Source organism: Cyanistes caeruleus, unplaced genomic scaffold (assembly GCF_971803275.1).
Source record: "Cyanistes caeruleus unplaced genomic scaffold, bCyaCae1.hap1.1 HAP1_SCAFFOLD_65, whole genome shotgun sequence".
Lineage (NCBI taxonomy): Eukaryota > Metazoa > Chordata > Aves > Passeriformes > Paridae > Cyanistes > Cyanistes caeruleus.
Window position 1 is genome coordinate 1292119 of NW_028255884.1, and position 21191 is coordinate 1313309.

Consider the following 21191-nt stretch of genomic DNA (forward strand, 5'->3'; position numbering starts at 1 on the left):
AACCCTGACAGCCTGGTGTCACCCCAGGGAAGAAGGAGCCCCTGGAGAAGCTGTACCAGGTGGGGCTGCTGCTGCTGCTGCTGGAGACATGGAGGACAGCAGCAAGGATGACAACCTCTTCCTCCACCTGGCCAGTAGGAGCTGGCGATGATGGACTTTGATTCTGGCACCTTCTTCAAAGCCAGGCTCCACAGTGAATTTTCAGGTAAGTCCAGACCCAGGGGGATGCTCCCAGATTTGTGCATTGGCCGGGAACCAAAGGTTTCCCCTTTGCTGGGGCAGATGCAACTGATTCCTCAGTGGCTGCCCAGCTGGTTTTTGGCAGGGCTGGGGGCGTGGGCTGGGGTGGTTACGAAATGGGAGTGGGATCCTGGCCCTGCCAACAGCCCCCAGCACCCACCGTGCCCCGGGCTGGGGCTGGGGCAGCCAGCCCAACACAAACAAACCCCCATGGCAGGAGCACAGGTGGGACTCCAGAACCTGAGCATGGCTGCTTTGCTGTGCAGCCAAGGAAGGGCTTGGGCTGCTCCACTCCCCTGCTTTGCTTTGGGATCACCGTGATTTTGGGGGACAGTGCAGGGGGAAAGGGAGAAAGCATGGGCTTCTCTCACCCATGGGTGGGTTTTTCCCCAGAATGTAGGAGTTGGGCCTTCCTCAAGCTCCTGACAGACATAAGATTTTTTACCATTTTTCTTGTTTCCCCTTTTTGTCTGTAACCTATTTTCATTAATTTGTTGTTTGTTTTTCTAAAGGAAGCGTTCCAGGTGGGGTCCAGTCTGGATCGGGAAGTGCTTGGGACCAGCTGTGGCGTGGATGGGCCGTGCCCTTGGAGAAGACTGAGGACATCGTTTGGGACCAGCTTTTCTTGTGGCAGCGGATGGTGTGAGGTGGGTCCTCATCTCCTTGGCATGGGTGGGACAAGAGCTTTTGGGAGATGGCAGCGGGCACAGGAGCATCCCGCTCTGGGCAGCTGCTGAGGGGCTGGATCTGCCGTGGCTGGCTGCAGGCTGGGCACATGTCCTGCCCTCCTGCTCTGCTCCCCAAGGCAGCAGTGATGGGCAGCTTTGGGCCCAGCTCTGAGCACGGCCAGCATGGCCTGGGCACCGCGGCTGGCTGGGACAAGGGGACAGGAGCCTTCAGCTGACGGGCGGTTTCTGCTTTCTCTCCTTGCAGCTGGGCTCTGCGGATGCTGAGGCTGCTCTGGGCTCTGCCAGGGCTCTGCTGGGCTCAGCTCCGGGCCGGGATCAGCCAAAGAAGAAACGCTGTGACCTGCAGCAGAGACTTGAGCATTTTGGCAATGCAGCTCAAGTCTGCAGAGTGTCCACCTCCAAGGGAAAACATGATACCCCCCCAAAATTAAACTTGTTCCATAACTTCTGAAATGAAATTCACCTGGGATGATTCCAAATGACATTTTTCAGCTTGCTCAAGCTGTAGCTCAGCCCTTCTCTGAACAGTTCTGTCCCACACCTGCCTTTTACTTCACAACTGCTCCCTCCTTTCCCCCAGTGAGTTCCCAGCCCATCACAGTCTCCATCACACTGCAGCCTTCCTTGATGCCCCTCACCACAAGGAAGGCCGAGCCCCAGTCTCAGGGACTCATCCTGTCACTGGCTGAAGAACAGCAATGTTTCAGAAGTCTGGTGGGAGTTTAGTGTCTTTCAGAGCTGCTCTCCAGCCCTCCGGTCTCCTCACTGCTGAGTTCCCACTCCCTTTTCCTCATCCATCAGGATGAGCTCTGTGAATCCCCTTGTGATAAATGGAAATGATTTGTGCTAACTAAATTGTAACTGTTTGGAAAGTTATTATTAGAAGCAATCAGGGGAATTGGTGTTACAAGCAGATGTACCCCTTTAAAAATGTTACGTGTCAAAATTAAGATAGATTATGTAGTTCTGGGATAAGTAATGTCCCAAGAGAAAATTGACCATGAGATGGACAAAGTTGGAACGACTTTAGGCATAGGGCCTGAAAATTATGAAATGTAAGACTAATTAGTGGAACACAATGCTTACTTGCATAACATAACACTTAGTAAGCATGCACAGCCTTTAAAGTTATCCAGAGGACAACAAGGATGAGTGTAAGCCTTCATCCAAAAGTCCACCAAAAGAAGACTGAAGACCCCCTAGCAACAAATGAAGTATGCACCATGACGAATAGTGACGTAAAGTCAAAGAATCAGAAATATGAGAAAACTTAAGAGAAACATTAATGAATATTATAAGCATACAGTATATGAGTTTTGTTTGAATTGCTTTGTTTTGTATGTGAGGTGGGGTGAGAAGTCCTCTCTGTAGCTCGGTCAGTTTTGCTTATGCTTTAATCATACTTAATTACTGGCAAACTATATTCACATACATACATACATACATACATATATATATATATATATGAAGATATTCACTAAATTGTACTCTTTTACTAAGTTGTATTCCTTTTATACCAAATTGCTATTCAAATTACTAAACTGAATTCTTTTACTAAATTTTATTCTTGTATTCAATTCACTAAATTGTATAATTTTTTCCCTTGTTATTTAATTGCTATTAACTCAATCGATCTAGTTGTCTGATTTTAATTTCATTTACAACAGCACCAAGAAGAAAAGGGTCTTACTGAGAGCAAGCAAACTTAATCCTCTGCCAGGACACAAATTTAGAGGGCAAAAAATTAAAAAAACCCACAGCATCAGCCACACTTCTTAGTGAGAAGGGTTGGAACTCTCTGCCCTCAACTTCCCCTGCAGGTTTACAAAGGGAACTGGGATCTAAGCTGTGCCCTCTGAACCAACAGAGCCAGCCTCCCTTCAGGGTGAGAAGCCACGGCCTCAGTTCCAGCCCTGGGTGCCTCCTGTTCCCCAGAGAATGGCTGTGGTTGTAAATGTGTGTTTGGCTGCAGCACAGGGCCAGGGTGAAGCTCGGCAGCCTCATCAGAGCCCACGGCCGTGGCCCTTCCCTGCTGTGGCCCTCACCTGGCCCGGCCCGGCCCGGCCCGAGCAGCCCGGACTGGCCTCAAGGGATGGGCTCCACCTGCCCGCTGTGCCCACAGGCCGGGCCCAAGGGCTTGCAAGAGGCTTCCTCCCAGCTTTGCAAAACCTCGGCCAAGAGCGTCCCCTTTGCTGTGCTGAGAAGAGTAAAAAACCCTCTCAATTTAACTCCACTGCACTCCTCATGGGGGATCCCTGCACACCTCAGGAGAGAGCCCAAATTTTCCCTGTGTGCCTCATGAGGTGCAGGCCCAGGTGATGCCACTGAAGGAAATGTGCCCTCACAGCCCAGGGACGCTCAGCATGGGCTCCCCCAGCTCCTCAGGGCCCCACCGCTGGTCACGGCAGCCCCTGCCTGGCTCCTGCCTGCCCACACTGTGGGCACCCCCAGCTGTTCCTGGACATGGAGCTCAGCCAGGGCTGGTGCTGTGTGGGCTTTGCTGGTGGTACCAGCTGGACACTGGGTTGAGAGCTCCATCTCTTTATTGGAACAAAAAGCATGGGCCAACCCCTGCTCTGGTGCACAGGGGCTGCCCAGTTTCAGTCCTGGCAGGGACCAGGGCCAGGGGGCTCAGGGGTAGAGGTCTCGCATGGGAGGTGGGGTTCTTGGGATGCCCTCAAGATGGGGATGCAGATGTAGCTTGGCACATGGGGACAGATGTGAAGAGCGGGGATGACAGATGCAGCTTCTCAGTGACCAAAGTCTTTCGCCAGTCTTCTGAAGGTGCAGAGGTGCTCCTGTGGAGAGAGGAGGTGGCTGAGGCCCCCAGCTGCTGCTGGCACACAGAGACCCTCCTGCACAGCAGGGCCCAGAGCTGCCAAGGCTCCCCAGCACGGCTGGAGCTACTGGCACAGCTTGGCCCAGCTGGACAGCTGCCCCTCAAGGCCCTGGAGAGCAGGGGATGGCTCTGGGCAGGGTCCCTGGCCAGGAGAAGGCCCCAGAGCACCTCTGCCTGTCAAGGGCAATCTTGTCCCTGCTCTTTCTCCTGCCCACCTTGCTATGCCTTTGCCCGCTGCTCCTGGGGCTGCTCTTGGCCAGGCAGCCTCAATGGCAGCCAGCACTGGCTGCAGCCCCAGTGGGCTCCCCAGGACAAGGCCCAGCAATTAAGAGGCCAATGAAAGCCCTGGGCAGCAGCAGAACTCTCAGCAGAGTTATTTGGGCAGTCAAGGACTAGCCACAAGTCCACAGCAGCCTCACTGGGAATGTTTCCTGGCTATGAGCAGCCTTTCAAGAAGCTGTTTGAGGCCGAGATCAGGAAAACACTCACCGTTTTGTCTTCCAGCAATACCAGATTCCGGCACAGCACGCCATCAGGAAAAGTGCTCCACCAGCCACAATGGCCATTAACTTAATCAAACCATGTGTTCCCTGGTAGAAAACTCTTCTCATGCTTTCCCAGATGTTCTGAGCACGTGCTGTGGTGCCGGCTGCATCTGTGGGGGCAATGGGCAGCGTGAGCCTGTGCTGTGCTCCACTGCTGATCTGGCAGCACGCTGGATATAACCAGGACATTCTCTGTTTCCCCCAGAGCTCGGGCCTGCAGGCACCTTGCCACCCCTTGGCGCAAGACTGCTCAACCCCCTGAGCTTGAATGCACAATTTCTCTGTGCTGTGCTGGTCTTCTCCAGGCAATACTTGTCAAAGACATGGATAAGGATCAGGAAAATTCCTAGGGTTTTGGAAATGCTCCAGGGCCCTCCCTCTTCCAAACAGACCCTAAACCTGAACTACCCCGATACCAGGAAATCTCAGGGGATCTCAGGGTGTGCATGGCCTGTGCTGCAGTTTGGGCTCCTGTCAGCTGATGCCAAATGCCTTCCTGCAGAGGCTGGGGAGAAGCTGCAGCCAGGCCAGCCTGGGAAACAGCCCCGCAGGCCGTGAAAGCAGCAGTGGGGCAGTGAGGCTGACATGGATCCCTTCCTGCTGTGCCGGGCACAGCGTGTCCAGATGTGCAGAGAAAGCCCCCAGCTGCTGAGTCTCAGGAGAAGGCTGAGGGACATGGACCCACCACAGTGTCCCTCCAGATCATTCAGAATTATGTCCAGATATTTGAGTTCCCCCACTGCTACATTACTATCTCCTATAGGTTTGTTCTTCTTCCTCAGGGGAACATAATATAAAGTATTTCCATTTCCCAGGAATGGATCCCACACAACCAGTGCTCAGCCTGTGGGATCAGCAGGGACACACCACACCCCTGTGATGGGAGCTGGGCTTGCTTGCAGAATCCAGCTCAGGAGCTGGGAAAGTCCTCCCTGCAGACACACCTGTGACTCAACAGCCACAGAAGCTTCTCTCATCTCTTCTGTACAGGCAGCACTGAGCCACAGGAGCAGTGAGAGGATCACGCAGGACGAGGGCACACACGTGCACGGCTCTGTCCTGGCACCTGCAGCGATGCCGCCCTGGCCAAGCCTTGAGCTGGCAGCTCTCCCAGGGGGAAAGGCCTTCACTTACCCTCATAATCTTCCTCATCATCAGGCTCAGTAACTGATATGGACGGGGAATCCAGATCATCCTCATCATCAGGTTCATCTGCAAAGAAAGGCAGGACAGAACAGCCCCTGTGACACTGCTGAAGATTCTTCTTCATGCTGGAGTGGCAGTGATTGCACCTGGGTGATTGGTGCCCTCCAAGGCACTCCCTCATCTCCACCTTCCACTCAGGAGCAGGGGCAGGGGGACCATGTGCCTGCAGTGGCCTCACACTGGGATGGAAGGAGCCCCTTGAATGGAAGTCAGGGGAGAAAGGACTCCCTGGAGCTGCCAGCAGCTCTGAACTGAGCCCCAGGCAGGGCCAGGGCTTGGCAGCGGCAGCTGGAGCATCTCAGGTTCCCTGGGGCCAGAAATGAGCCACACAAGGCACAGCCCTGGGGCACAGCCCTGGGCCTGGCCCTTCCCTCTCTGCTCTTTTCCATGGCTGCACAGGGCACACGGAAGGTGACATTGGCATTGCACACAGGAAGAAGATTGACAGCTAAATGCTCCTTCCTCCCACTGACAGCAATGCTGTGGGATCTCTCAGGGCTCCAGAAGGGAGCAGGGCGAGTATGGATACTAAATCTGAACCACAGTGCCTGTACAATTGCAGGCCGCATGGCTCCTCAGGCTGCCTGAGAAAATAGCCTGGGAAAAATATGAGAAAGAATTAAAACAATTCTCAGGGACACTAAACAGCCTTGCAGGTGTTGTTTTGCAGCCTGTTGTTTCTCCTTGCAGGAGACAGTCAAGGGGGGCAAAGTGCCCCTGACCAATGATAGTGATGTAATACTTTGCTAACCAATAAGAGTTTCCTTTCTGTACTTTTCCACGTATCTGTCTATAAGACAGAGCTGAAGCAATAAACTAAGGAATTCTCGTGTGGTGACTCCCTTGAGAGTCCATTGTCGTTCTTTAAAGCTGTTCCCAATCGGAACGACATCTGGTGACTCCGACGTGATGCTACACCGACCCCTGAGGTCCGGTAACCCGACATAAACTGCAGCCGACCCCTGAGGTCAGAAGGCAACCGACGTGATCTGCTAATCCCCTGAGGGTAAGCAGCGAGCGGGAAAAAGCCAGCCCTTCCCCCTAGAGGGGTAAGTGGAATTCTCCCGGGCTTTCCAAGAGGAAGCTGGTTCTGAAAACCAACGGGATAATGGAGCCTGCCTGTGAGTGGGTTTGGAACGGCCATCTTGGTGAAGCAGAGCTCAAAATTCCCGGGTCTGAGCCGTTAGCGTGTGCATAATTGCATTCGCGGAGCCGCCAAGATAAAGTCCTCATAATGAAGGACTGTACTTCAGCTGATGAACAGCTTGCCTACCTTGCATGGCAGGATGCCCTGCCCTGCATGGGACTCAGTGTTTCTGAAGATGCCATGCGTGCTTTATTTCAGTGGGTGAAAGAGCAAGGTTTTGATATAACTATGGACAATGCCTTTGATCTCGAGATTTGGCTGTCGATAGAGCACCATTTATGGTCAGAATTCATTAACGGAGATATCAGCGTGTGTAGCCTAGCAGCTACCTGGGGAGTGCTTTTTAAAACGCTGAAACGGAGCCAGTCTGAGGACAGTGAAACCGGGAGGAGAAACTTTGATGCTGAAAGTTCTTCCGTTGTACAAGATAAGAGACCGGGAGATGAAACCGTAGATGAGCTGCATAGTGCTCTTTTAGCTCTGCCCAGACCCTCGGACTTCGGCGGCGAGCGAGAGCAATCTGCGGCCCAGAGATCTCCCTCTCCAGAGAGGTTTGAGCGGCCGCCATCCGCGGAGCTCGGCACGCGAGCTTTGCCAACGGGAAAGCGGCAGGAAAGCAGAGACTGCCCGCCTCCGCCTGTGCCACCCGCAAAGCCTCCGCCGGCGCCAAAAGCGCCACCGCCGGCCGCCGCAGAACCTGCTTTCTCCAGCGCCTCCGCGCTGTCCGAGCTTCTTCCTTCTGTGCCGCAAACAGAAACGCAGACATCCCCGCTGCGGCCCGTCAGCGCGGCGGGGGAGAGAGAGAGAGTCAGCGCTCAACTCCCCCGCGCCCGGCGCGCGGGCCGCCGCCGCTGAGGAGTCCAGGCGCGGATCCAGAGCGCGGCGGGCCGCTGCCGCCGCCGAGGCGGGGGGAGGGGAAACAGCAACCGCGTTCCCCCTGCGCCTGCCCGCCGCCACCAGCCGTGGTCCGGCCGGCCGCCGGCCGACCGAGGGCGGAAGAGCGGCGGGGAGAGGGGAGGTAGCGGCCTCGCCTTCCCCCTGCGCCTGCCCGCCGCCGCCGGCCGCGAGAACCCCAAAAAACCCGAACTCAAGCCCAAATCTGGGGCCGGGGCCAGGCCCGTGGCAGGCATCGCCCCCCCCGCGCGTCCGAAGCACCGGCGAGAAAGCGCGGGGGGGGGCCGGCGAACCTCACTCGCCCCGCGCGTGCGCGGGAGGTGCTAGCCCTGCGCCCACTGCGCTCCCCCTGCGCTCCAGCGGGGAGGCGCGGGAGAGAGAGAGAGCGCTTGCCGTGCTGCGCTCCCGATCTGAACTCTAGCAGCGGCCCCCCCGCACCCATAAAGGTGGCGGGGGGAAAGAAAGACAACGGCGGGCCACTCCACCGGGACCTTCTGCACCAACCCAAAGAAATACCTTGACAAAGTCTGTCAACTCCAGCGGCCTGAGCCGTGCCAGCGTCCTGCAGTCCCTGCGGGACCCAAATTTACTCACTCAGTTTGTATCTTTTAAGTTTCGTGTTTACAGAACTGACAAGTTTTGTGTTTACGAAACTGACAACCAGCCACGAAGAGATAGTAACTTCAAATTCCCTAAACCTTCCTGAAATTCATGAACTACTGTTCAAACCCGATGAACAGCAACAGCAACCATGTAAACTTTATAAATCCCTCAAAAATCCCTCAATTGTATTTGAAAAAAAAAAAAAAAAAAAAAAAAAAAAGCGGGATAAGAAGAGGGGATCAAAGCAGCATAAATTGCATATAAATTGCATTGTGCATTGTTTTTATCACTTTGGTGTTCTTTCAAACTACTCTATTGACATGTTAGACTGGCAATTCAAACAGACTAACAATGTTGTATATAGTTTTGTATAGTGTGTGTATTAATTCACTGAATTAGAAATATTAGACTCAACCATCAAGTCCTTGCAAAGAGAACAAATCCTAAATACCAAAACATAAACCAAAATTCTAAATTAATTCTAGATCAGCATCCATTCAAAGTTCTAGCAAAAAACTTCTTGAGCTGTGTTAGTTCTTTATTCTACAAGGGCCCAGTAAAATACAGAACAAACACTGCCTTTTTATTTAACAGAAAAGGGTGAGTTATGGATGCTAAATCTGAACCACAGTGCCTGTACAATTGCAGGCCGCATGGCTCCTCAGGCTGCCTGAGAAAATAGCCTGGGAAAAATATGAGAAAGAATTAAAACAATTCTCAGAGATGCTAAACAGCCTTGCAGGTGTTGTTTTGCAGCCTGTTGTTTCTCCTTGCAGGAGAGAGTCAAGGGGGGCAAAGTGCCCCTGACCAATGATAGTGATGTAATACTTTGCTAACCAATAAGAGTTTCCTTTCTGTACTTTTCCACGTATCTGTCTATAAGACAGAGCTGAAGCAATAAACTAAGGAATTCTCGTGTGGTGACTCCCTTGAGAGTCCATTGTCGTTCTTTAAAGCCGTTCCCAATCAGAACAACAGGGCGAGGTTTCCAGAATCCATCAACCTTCAGACTCTCAAGGGAAATGGCACGTGAGTGAGCTCTTGCCACCTTGACACTGATTGTTCTGTGCAGAAAGGGACATTGAGAACTTGCCTCCAGCATCTGGCAAGGTCTTCAAACCACCATCTACCACCACTTCCAGATGTTCCATGTCACGATCCCAATCTAGAAGGGAGCACAGATCAGAACCATTCCATGGTGTGCCGGGATCCCCTTCTGCCTTAGGGAACTGGGCACTGCAAGGGGGTCAGGTAAGGCTGTGGGAGCCAGATGTCAGTGGATATGGCCAAAGCTGCAGAGGAGCCTGAGGAAAGCTCTGGATTGGCTCTGGACATTCTCAACACCTTTTCCATGCTCTGTGCAAAATCCCTGAAAGGCAGGCACTGCCAAGCAGCAGAGATGGCAGCTCAAGCCTCAGCAGGGCTCAGGCCCAGAGACACAGCAATTACCTCCTGTGACTGTGCCTGGCATGGCCTCCCTTCCTGCAGCAGAGGCTGCCCATGAGCCACTGCTTCCTCCAGGAAACGCTGCCTTCAGCACAGCCTTTGGGTTCATCTCTTGAGAAAGGAAGAGCCACAGCTGGATCAAATGGAACCATTCCCCACTGGGGAGGTGGCATGTTCAAGAGGCAATATTTGTCAAAGTCATGGATAAGGACAAGGAAAACACCCAGGTTATTGGGGCTGGCCAGGGTCCTCCCTCCTCCAAACAGGCCCTATACCTGATCCAGCCTGAGACCAGGAAATTGCAGGAGATCTCAGGCTGTGCATGGCCCATGGTGCAGTTTGGCTCCCTGTCAGCTGATACCAAATGCCTTCCTGCTGAGGCTGGGGAGAAGCTGCAGCCAGGCCAGCCTGGGAAACAGCCCTGCAGGGCATGAAAGCAGCAGCAGGGCAGTGAGGCTGCCATGGATCCCTTTCTGCTGTGTTGGGCACTGCATGTCCAGATATGCAGAGAAAGCCCCCGGCTGCTGAGTGTCAGGAGAAGGCTGAGGGACATGGACCCACCTTGTCCTTCTTGCAGAATTTTCTTCAGCATTTGCCTCATGGGTTTGGATGGCTCATGGGGTTTCATAACTCCTGTAGCTTTGGTATTTCCTCTTGGAGGACCTTAGAGCAAAATAATTCCATTTCATAGGAATGGATCCCAGAAAACCAGTGCTCAGCCTGTGGGGTCAGCAGGGACACACCACTCACCCCTGTGATGGGAGTCAGGCTTGTGTGCAGCAACCAACCCAGGAGCTGGGAAAGTCCTCCCTGCAGACACACCTGTAACTCAACAGCCACAGAAGCTTCTGTCATCTCTTCTGATCTGAACAGGCAGCACTGAGCCTCAGGAGTGGTGAGAGGATCACGCAGGGCGAGGGCACACATGTGCATGGCTCTGTCCTGGCACCTGCAGCGATGCTGCCCTGGCCAAGCCTTGGGCTCTGAGCTGGCAGCTCTCCCAGGGGGAAAGGCCTTCACCTACCCTCACCATATTCCAGAGCCTCAGTCCTGGGTGTGGGTTGGGAAGCCAGATCACCTTCAGCAAGAGGTTTGGCTGAAAAAAAAGGTAGGACAGAACAGCTCCCGTGGCTCTGTAGGAGACCCTCAGGCTCCCTGGGGCTGGCAAAGGAGCCACACAAGGCACAGCCCCGGGACACAGCCCTGGGCCCGGCCCCTTCCCTCTCTGCTCCTCTCCGTGGCTGCACAGAGCACATGGAAGGAGACACTGGCATTGCACACGGGAAGAAGATTGACAGCTAAATGCTCCTTCTTCCCACTGGTAGTGACCTGTGGGATCACCCAGGGCTCTAGAAGGGAGCAGGGCGAGGTTTCCAGAACCCAACAAGCCTGAGATTATGTTAAGAGATATGGCACATGAGTGAGCTCTTGCCACCTTGTCATTTTGTGTTCTGTCAGTAAAGGGAATAGAAGAACTTGCCTTCAGCATTCTCCAAGATATTCAAAGTATCATTCAGTAGCACTTCCAAATAATTGAGGTTGAGTTCCAAATCTAGAAGGGAGCACAGATCAGAACAGTTTCCATGATGTGCTGAGATCCCCTTCTACCTTAGGGAACGGGGCAGTGCAAGGGAGTCGCGCTAAGGCTGTGGGTGCCAGATGTCAGTGGACATGGCCACAGCTGCAGAGGGGCCTGGGGGCTCTGGGCTGGCTCCTGGTCACTCTCCACCCTCTTTGCAGGCCCTGTGCAGCATCCCTGGGAGAGGTGGCTGGAACAGCCCAGGCCCCACTGGGGCCCTCTCTCTGCCACAGCTGAAAGAATTGTAAAAGCAATGGGGAAGAACTACAGCAGGCAGTGCCACAACTGTCCCTCAGGCCCTCCCTCCCTCCTGCCCACGTTCTGCTGGGACAGCTCTCCCATCCCATAGGGACAGAGCCAGGTTCTTTCAGGATACAGTGGAGCCTTGCCCTCCCCCTCTGCCTATTCCCCACCATGGGCACCCCTTTGCAGCTGCTGCCAGGATTTGGGACCTGTCTCCCATGGAGGGACCCCAGCAGGACTGCTCAGTAGCCAAGTGCCCTGAGCCTGCTGGGGATAATTCCACTGGGCTGTGCCGGTCTTGTCTGGGCTGTGCCTGCACTGCCAAGCAGCAGAGATGGCAGCTCAGGCCTCAGCAGGGCTCAGGCCCAGGGGCACAGCAATTACCTCCTGGGACTGTGACTGTGCCTGGCATGGCCTCCCTTCCTGCAGCAGAGGCTGCCCATGAGCCACTGCTTCCTCCGGGAAACGCTGCCTTCAGCACAGCCTCTCCTTCCGTCTCTGGAGAAAGGAAGAGGGATACATGCATCAGGTGGGGCTGTTTGTTCCCCAACATGAAGGTGGCATCTTCAGGAGGCAATAGTTGTCAAAGATATGGATAAGTTTCAGGAAGGCATCCAAACTTTGGAGCCAGGCCAGCCACATCCACCACAAGACTGGGAAATTGCAGGGGATTTTAGGGTGTGCATGGCCCGTGCTGCAGTTTGGGCTCCCTGACAGCTGATGCCAAATGCCTTCCTGCTGAGGCTGGGCAGAAGCTGCAGCCAGGCCAGGCTGGGAAACAGCCCTGCAGGCTGTGAAAGCAGCAGAGGGGCAGCAAGGCTGACATGGATCCCTTCCTGCTGTGCCGGGCACAGCGTGTCCAGATGTGCAGAGAAAGCCCCCGGCTGCTGAGTGTCAGGAGAAGGCTGAGGGACATGGACCCACCACGGCGTCTCTCCAGATCACTCAGCCTCTTGTCTCCTGTAGGTTTGTTCTCTCCTCTAGGAGGATCTTAACAGAAAGTATTTCCATTTCAGATGAATGGATCCCACGGAACCAGGGCTCAGCCTGTGGGATCAGCAGGGACACACCACTCACCCCTGTGATGGGAGCTGGGCTTGCGTGCAGCAACCAGAAAAGGAGCTTGAAATGTCCTTGCTGCAGACACACCTGCAACTCAACAGCCACAGCAGCTTCTGTCACCTGCTTCCTGCCAGGGTGTCAGTGTTTATTCCTTGTTGGGACAGTGAGAACGTACCTGCATGGGGCTCCAGAGGCAGAAAATCTTCATGAAGCCAAGCTGCTGGAGAAGCCTTCCTACCACCATTGTCTAGAAGGGAGCACAGATCAGAACCATTCCATGGTGTGCTGGGACCCCCTTCTGTTTTAGGGAACTGGGCACTGCAAAGGGGTCGGGGAAGGCTGTGGGAGCCAGATGTCAATGGACATGGCCAAAGCTGCAGAGGGGCCTGGGGAGCTCTGGGCTGGCTCTGGTCACTCTCCACCCTCTTTGCAGGCCCTGTGCAACATCCCTGGAGGGGCAGCAGGGCCAGCCCAGGGCCCCTCGAGACTCTCTCCCTCCCATAGAGGAAACCTTCCCTAAAGCCCTGGGGAAAACCATCCCCAACACTTCCCAGGGAGAAGGGAGCACTGTCCCGGGAAAGGGGACTGAGGCTGCCGGCTCACCTGCTCGCCCTGCTCGCCACGGAGCAGCCTGGGCAGCCCTGTCAGGCAGGGCCACTGCCAGGAGGAGCAGGAGGAGGAGGCGCAGAGCAAAGGCCATGGTGCCTTGCCCACTGCCAGTCCTGCAGCTCTTGCTGCCACCACTGTCCTGACACCGCTGTCCCAATGTCAGCACCACTGCTGCCGCCGCCGCTGCTGCCACAACAGTCGTGGTCAAGGACTGACTGCTCGGTCCTTGTGGTGCTGGGCAACCACGGGGCTCTGGGACCTCTGTGACCTCAGAGCCTGCTGTCACCTCAGCCTGCTGTCACCCCACAGGCTGCTGTGACCTCATGGCCAGGGTGGAATTGTGTGGGGAGTGGGATTTGCCTCCTTCACTAGGGAGCTCATCCCGCCCAGCAGCTCTGTCCAAGGGCTATGACAGGGTCCCAGCCCAGCTGATCTCACAGGCTGGGGGATGAAGGGATGGAGAGCAGCCCTGCTGAGAAGGACTTGTGGCTGCTGCAAGGTGAGAGGCTGGACATGAGCCAGCCATGTGCCCCCAAATGAGGGTGCCCAGCAGCTTGAAGGAGGTGATTCCACCACTCCTCTGCTCTGGTGTGAGCTCACCTGGAGTACTGCATCCACCTCTGGGTGCCCAGCACAGGAAGGACATGGTCCTGTTGGAGCTGGTCCAGAGGAGGGACAAAATGCTCTGAGGGCTGGAGCCCCTCTGCTTTGGAGACAGGCTGGGATAGCTGGGGGTGTTCAGCCTGGAAGAGAGAAGGCTCCACGGAGACCTGATTGCTCCCTTTCAGTACTTTAAGGGGGCTTGTAAAAAAGATGGGACAGAATTTTTAGTAGGGCCCATTGTGACAAGGCTGAGGGGGAATGTTCTCAATCTAAAAGATGGTAGATTTGGACTAGACGTAAGAAAGACGTTTTATACACTCTGGGTTTTGAAACCCTGGCACAGGTTGCCCAGAGAGGTGGGCATCCATCCCTGCTGACATTCAAGCTCCTGCTCTGAGCAACCAGATCCAAAGGTGTCCCTGCTCTCTGCAGGGCACTGGACTAGATGGCCTTTAAATGTCCCTTCCAAGCCAAGCCATTCTGTGCTGCTGTGCACCAGCAGAGCAGTGCTGGAATAATGCTGGGGTGATGATGCTGGCACCTGTGTTTTGTTGGCCATTTAGCTGTTGGCCAGAAGAGGATTGATGGGCTGCACAGTGAAGTCTGCAGAGAACAGTGTGCTTAAGGAGAAACAGGAGAGGAACATGGCTTCCAGCTCAGATAAATGCCAGCATTTTTCTGCCCATTCCTTGTTAAGAAATAAAGGAATGTCCTGAAGATCCCTTCAATGTGGTTGCACCATTGGCTGTATCAGTACTTGTGTTCTGTAAAACAGGTGAGTTGTTACAACTTCTTGCCCCATTTATCACTGGATAAAATCCAAATACTGCATTGCTCCATGTCTACTTTCTTCCAAGTAAAGGCAGATTTTGTTCATTCTCGAGTGGGACATATCTATCTGTTGACAAGCAAATTCTTCTTGCCATTCACACCATGTTGATTTGCTCTAATTGGATTGTTATTAGGATCTACCACTCACTGTAATTCAGACTGATGGATTGTGAGGCAAAGTGTTGCATAATTTGCCCTGGAGAGAGTTTTTCTCTAATTCAATGATACATGAAGACAGGTGTAGCCTACCATACTTGTGGCATTAGTCTCCCACTCTGTCCTTTTCTCTCACCCAAGGGGAGGATGGAGGTCTGCAGGTCTCATCTGTGCACAGAAAGAGTTCATATCTCACCCAGACCTGCAGATGCTCATGATGGTTTCTGCCGGGCAGTGGCCGAAGCAGTCACGGTGATGGATTTCAGGCAGCGCTGGGGCTGTGCCAAGATCTCAGGGGGCCCGGCCAGAACAGTCGTGGCTGTTCTGCCCACATGACTGGTCCCAGGCCCCTGCTCCCTTCAATCCCAGCTGCGGGCCGATGGCTTCCCCTCCCTGTGCCCGGCAGCCGCTGGGGCCGCGCGGGCCGTGGTGAAGGGGCCTGGCCCAGCCCAGAGCCGCTCCCGGGGCCTGGCGGAGCCCGGCTCGGTGCAGGCCAGGCTGGAGCAGGGCCGGCCTGACCAGCACCCAGTTAACTCTTCACTGCTGGAAACAACAGAGAGCTTTCCTGGGCTTGCCTGTCTTTAAAATGTGGATTTCACACGGGAGGATACAGCTTTTAAATTATTTAATACCTTGACAATTCTCAGAGACAGCCAGCTGTTGGTTTTGCTAAGCACAGAGGAAGCTCTTAGCAGCTCCCTCCTAGAAAAAGTCATTTGCATGGGTGGCTTCTTCCCTCCTCACCAAATATCAACTAATATAAAACCAGCACAGACACTCAGGGTGTAATAGGAAGCAATTTTGAAGCAATTGTTTTAAAGCAAAAGCAGTTATTAAACAGAGATTGATGTCACTCCCCCAGACCACTGGAGAGGGACAGTGACTCTGTCACCTCCCCCCTGGCCAGCCCATTCCAATTCCCAATCAGCCTTTCTGGGAAGAACTCCTTCCTATTGTCCAGCCTAAACCTGCCCTGGTGCAGCTCAAGCCTGTGTCTCCTTGTCCTGCCCTCCAGCAGATCCCCACTCGCAGCCAGCTTGGTGTCATCTGCAATTTGTGAGTGCTGGACTCGACCCCCTCAGCCAGACCCTCAGTGAAGATATTAACCAGGCCTGGGCCCAGCACAGATCCCTGGGGACACCACCAGGGACTGGACACCAGCTGGATGCAGCACCATCCCCACCACTCTCTGGGCCCGGCCTCCAGCCAGTTCTGCAGCCAGCAAAGAGTGCTCCTGTCCAAGCCGTGGGCTGCAGCTTTTCCAGGGAATGCTGCGGCTCTCCGTGTCCAAGGCCTTGCTCAAGTCCAGCTCGACACATCCAGAGCCTTTTCCGCACCCACCAGGCGGGTCAGCTGGTTATAAAAGGAGATCAGGTTGGTCAGGCAGGACCTGCCCCTCCTAAAGCCACGCTGGCTGGGTCTGAGCCCTGGGCCATCCTGGAGGTGCCGTGTGATGGCACTCAAGGGGATCTGTTCCAAAACCTCACCAGGCACCGAGCTCAGGCTGTCAGGCCTGCAGTTCCCCAGAGCCTCCTGCCAGCCCTTCTTGGGGATGGGCTCACACTGGCACCTCCAGTCCTCTGGGACCTCCCCAGTGAGCCAGGACTGATGAGGAGAAATGATGGAGAGCAGCTTGGGGAGCTCATCCACCAGCTCCCTCATCCCCCTAGCATGGATCCCATCCCATCCCATCCACCTGTGAGCATCTGAGTGGCTCAGCAGGTCTCTGACTGCTTCCTCCTGGATTACAGGGGGTTCTTCTGCTCCCTGTCCTCATCTACCAGCTCAGGAGAACACTTGTCCTGAGGAAATCCTGTCTTGATGTTGAAAATTGAGGCAAAGAAGGAGTTAAGTACCTCAGCCTTTTCCTCATCTTTGGTAACCATATCCCCCCCAATAAGGAATGGAGGTTGTCCATAGCATTCCTTTTGCCATTAATGTATTTCTAAAAACATATTTATTATCCTTCACAGAAGCAGCCATGTTAAGCTCTAATTGAACTTTCACCTCTCTACTTTTCTCTCTGCATAACCTAATGACATCCTTAAACATTTCCTGAGTTGCCCGCCCCTCTGTCCAAAGGTGATGCACTCTCATCTTTTCCCTGAGCTCCTCCAAAAGCTCCCTGCACACCCAGGTTGGTCATTTTCCTCACCAGCTCATTTTTTGTCACAGAGGGACAGGCTGTTCCTGCTCCTTCAAGACTTTTTTCTTGAAGTGTGTCCATCCTTCCTGGAATCCTTTGTTTTAAAAGGCTCTTTCCCTTAAAAAACTCAGTAGCTGATTTAGTACTCCCCATATCTGCATCTTTAATCGGCTGAAGTCTGTTCTCCCTAAGTCCAGTGTGGGAGTTTTGTTGATGCCCCTCCTTCTTTCACAGAATATTTCAAAACTCAGTGATTTCATGGCCACTGTACCCCAGGCAGCCTCCAACCCCCACATCCCCCAGCAGCCCTTCTCTGTCTGTGAACAGCAGGAGACACAGCTTTCCTTGGCAGTGGGAAGAGAAGGAAACCTCCCCAAAGTGCAGCTTGGCAGGTTCAGCCTGGAGGGGAGGAGAAAGAAAAGTCCCTGCCAGGGTAGAATTTTGGTGCAGGAGGTGTCCCAGCGTGAGACTGGACCATGCCATGGCTGTGTGTGCCAGGAGCCGGCAGTCAGTGGGGCCCAGGGATGCTCCAAGGGACTTGGAGTTTTGCTTCTGACTCCTTGAGCAGCACCTTCAATCTTCTCTCAGTGCCTGAGGGTGCTGGTATCAGCCCCAAATCCAGACTGGGGTTCATTAAAATACAGAAAGCCTCGGGGGCTCTTTCTCTTCCTTCCACTGTCTTCAAGTCCAAGGCTTGTGCAGCTGCTTGGAGTCAGCTTGGAGTTCTGTTGAGGAGGAAGATTTTCAAATCCACCTTTTTTTTTTTTTTTTTTTTTTTTAAATCAAGGGTGTATTTTTTTATTTTCTAGTTGAGAGAAGAGGTGACAGAAGCATTCCCCAAGTGATCCTGATGCTGAATGTCTCCTGAGGAGGTCTGGTCAGGGAGAAGAATGAGCCCCTTGTGGGCTGCCCCTGTTTGGCCAACCTGCTCCTCACCCCGAGCCTCAGCATGTCTGACATCGCCCACCTGGGACTGACAGCCCAAAACATTGAGAACATTTATCAACTTTTCTTTATCATTAAAATCTGATTCATTAATAAAAACAAAATTTTACTTTTTTATAATAATTCTGTATTTTTCTAACCTAATTTTTATATTTATATGAAAGAATTTATACATTTTTAGCAACTAAAAACATTATTGGTCTTTGTTTCTAAATACCAAAATTCCTTTCATAAATTAATTAACCACTATTTCTCCCTCTTTATGCTAATTACACCTATTTGTAATCCTTAGATTATCATTATTAAAATCTCCTCAGACAGGGTAAAAGGAGCAAGTTTGGGGTCCATGGAGACTTTTCTGAGAAACATTTGGGGCAGTTTTGGGTCTGGGGAGGGAATTTAGAGAGAACTTGGGGGTCTGGAGGGCGCTTGGGAGAGCCGGGTGGGCACTTGGAGGGGGACTTGGGGATTCTGTGGGACAATTCGGGGTCAGGGGGAACACCTGGGGGTCCAGGCGGGCACTTGGGGGGCTGTAACGGGGCTCTCTGAGCCGCGGGGGATGATGGGAGTTGTAGGCGCCGGTATAATGAGGCTTAATGGCGCCGCGGAGCATCATGGGAGTTGGAGGCGCATCTCCAATGAGTTCTGGTGAGTCGCGGGGCATGACGGGAGATGAAGTCCCGGCTGGAATAGCTCTCTATGGGCGCCGCGGAGCATGATGGGAGCTGTAGTCCCGGAAGTGGCTCAGAAGGCGCGTTTGGCGGTGTGGGGAAGCGCTTGGAGAATATTTTTGCGTCCGAGTCGTGGCTGCAGGTCCTGGGGGCGAATGTACACGGCTCGGGAGCACTTGGGGGGAACCTGGGGAGCTGTGACCGGGCTCTTTAGGGCGCGGGGCACGGCAGTAGGTTTGGGCGCGGAACTGTGTTGTGGGATGATGGGAGATGAATTCCCAGCAGTGGCTGGAAGGGGAATCTGTGGGGTCGGGAGCATTCAGGGATCCAGGGACACTTTGGGGGGCCTCGAACGGGTGCTGAGGGGGCACTCGGGGATCCTGAAGGGTCTGGGGGACACATGGGACCTATGGGGGTCGATCCCGGAGTTCTGGGGAGCGCAGGGCATATTCCCAGTTCCTCACAACGTGGTCTCAATTGCCCCCTGCAGGCTCCTACTGACTGCCAGTATGATCCCAGTATGATCCCAGTATGATGTCAGTACACAGCCAGTGCAATCTCAGCCACTGCCAGGATGATCCCAGTCCAAACCAGTCCCTGCCAGTGCTGCCACTCCTGGGATCCCCCAGCCCTCTCTGTGTTCCCCCCTCCCACATCTCCCCAGAGGAGCCCCAAGGGCTGGCAGTCCCCAGCCAGGGTTCCCAGCCAGCCCCAGGTTGGATCTGCAGCCCCCAATTTTCCCAGTTTCCCTCTCCTTTTCCCCGGGCCGGGTTCCCCCCGTCCCCAGCGGGTGGGAGCAGCGGAGAGCCCCGCGCTGCCCATCCCGACCTGTCCCGGCTCCATCCCCGCTCCTGCCGTGGGCTGTGAGGGGTTTGGGAACGGGGCACCGAGGGTGTCACTGCTCCTGGGGGAGGAGGGGGAGGGATGGAAGAGGAGGGAGGAAGAAGGAGAGAGAGAAAGGATGGAAGTAGGAGAAGGAGGTGGGGTTAGGGAGGAAGAGGAGGAGGAAGGATGGAAGGGGAGGAGAGGGAGGAAGAGGAGGGACAAAGGAGGATCAGGGAAAGGAGAAGTAACCACAAGGTCAAGCACTCCATGAATTCATAGCCCCCTCCTGTGGGATCATCACCCACCATCCCACAGGTGATGGGGGAGTGGGAGCTTTGCCCGGATATCCTGGGGGGGTTCCCTGGGTTGGGTTTGTTTTGCGGGCAGGGATGTTTGGAGAATGTGGAACTCCAAAGCTGAGCGGAAAATCCTACTTGGGGGGACATTGGGGGGTCTCACCATCCTTAAGTGGGGAGATGGAAACGGGGAACTTTTCGGATTCCTGGCACTCCCAGCAGCCTGGGGATGGTAGGGACTGAGCAGACAGGTTGTCCCCAGTACAAGCTTGACTCCCAGCAGCTGGGACAGGGGGGAACCCTTGAACCCCAAACAGGAGAGACTAGAGATGGGGAACTCCTGGGAGGCAATTTCAGGGCTGAATCTTGGTGTTTGGGAGGTTTTTATGGAAGGCTTGTGATTTCTAGAGATGGACTTGGGCAGGAGGAACCCCCTATTCCAATGTGCACATGAATTGTATTTCTCCCCAAACATGGATTTCTCATTCCCAGACTTTTGGCTGGATGGAGGAGGCAGCTGTGAGGAAGATGCACCAGGACACCCAGGCAGGTGAGGAGGAAGTCAGTGCCCCTTTCCCCCTCTCTCCTGCTCCATCTCCCAGCCCAGCCTGGCCCCCGGCTGCAGGACAACCTCGCTGCCGACGCCGTCCTGCCGGGGACGCACTGGGGGGATCTCCTTCCCCTTCCCTCTGGCACGGAGGCAAATCCCATCCTCTCCTTGTCCTTCCTCCTCCAGACAAGGAGCTGAGGATGGAGACCAGGGAGGACAAATCCCCACGGCAGAACCTCGTAGAAGAGGCCGTTTTCAGCGGTACCACAGTGCAGGAATCCAATGGGGAGGAAAATCCCCAGAGATCCTGACGGAGGAGGGGCTCCAAACCCATCCCAGGGTGCTCTGAGGAGGAAAGACCCACCCTGTGCCGGGAAGGCGGCTGGAGATCCAGCCGGGGCTCTGAGCTGGTGGTCCATGAGCAGCTTCAGGATGGGGAGAAGCCCTACAAGTGCTTGGAGTGTGGGAAGAGCTTCAGCCACAGCAACAGCCTGATCTGTCACCAGATGATCCACACTGGGGAATGGGCCTACGAGTGTGGGCAATGTGGGAAGGGCTTCAGCTGCAACTCCCAACTCATCATCCACCAGCGCATCCACACTGGGGAGAGGCCCTAGGAGTGTTCCAAGTGTGGGAAGAGGTTTCAGAGGAGCTCCAATCTCCTCAGGCACCAGCGGATTCATACGGATGAGAGGCCCTTCTGCTGCCCTGACTGTGGGGAGGGCTTCAAGCGAAACTCCAACCTCATCACCCACCGGCGCATCCACACTGGGGAGAGACCCTATGAGTGTGGGGAATGTGGGAAGAGCTTCAGCCACAACTACAGCCTGATCTGCCACCAGAGGACCCACACTGGGGAACGGCCCTATGAGTGTGGGGAGTGTGGGATGACCTTCAGCCGGAGGTTCCAACTCATCATCCACCAGGTGATCCACACTGGGGAGAGGCCCTATGAGTGTCCTGAGTGTGGGAAGAGGTTTCAGAGCAGCTCCCATCTCCTCCAGCACCAGCGGATTCACACGGATGAGAGGCCCTTCCGCTGCCCTGACTGCAGGAAGGGCTTCAA

The 21191-nt window shown here is 54.4% G+C and overlaps 2 protein-coding genes and 1 long non-coding RNA gene across 4 annotated transcripts; 1 reads left to right on the forward strand and 2 right to left on the reverse strand.

Annotated features, from left to right (window-relative positions):
- The first annotated feature begins 758 nt into the window (after positions 1–758).
- On the forward strand, positions 759–1391 carry LOC147647133 (uncharacterized). Its single transcript, XR_015281664.1, has 2 exons — positions 759–887; positions 1174–1391. It is a non-coding gene; the product is annotated as an uncharacterized LOC147647133 (long non-coding RNA).
- Positions 1392–2243: 852 nt separating this feature from the next.
- On the reverse strand, positions 2244–7976 carry LOC147647134 (uncharacterized). The gene is made up of 3 exons (XM_086872492.1): positions 5448–7976; positions 4258–4423; positions 2244–3727 (listed from the first exon to the last, which is right to left on the reverse strand). Exons 1-3 carry the CDS (start codon positions 5638–5640, stop codon positions 3607–3609), a joined length of 480 nt encoding a protein of 159 aa, XP_086728618.1. The 5' UTR covers positions 5641–7976; the 3' UTR covers positions 2244–3606.
- A 548-nt stretch (positions 7977–8524) lies between these two features.
- Positions 8525–13317, reverse strand: LOC147647135 (uncharacterized). 2 transcript variants are annotated; one of them, XM_086872493.1, is made up of 7 exons: positions 13097–13317; positions 12669–12740; positions 11816–11929; positions 11090–11161; positions 10634–10705; positions 10360–10431; positions 8525–10272 (listed from the first exon to the last, which is right to left on the reverse strand). In XM_086872493.1, exons 1-7 carry the CDS (start codon positions 13191–13193, stop codon positions 9785–9787), a joined length of 987 nt encoding a protein of 328 aa, XP_086728619.1. In that variant the 5' UTR covers positions 13194–13317; the 3' UTR covers positions 8525–9784. The 2 variants fall into 2 exon arrangements, with proteins under 2 accessions (XP_086728619.1, XP_086728620.1); XM_086872494.1 differs by lacking the exons at positions 8525–10272; positions 10360–10431 and having other exon boundaries at positions 10432–11161; positions 13097–13292.
- Between the last annotated feature and the right edge of the window lie 7874 nt (positions 13318–21191).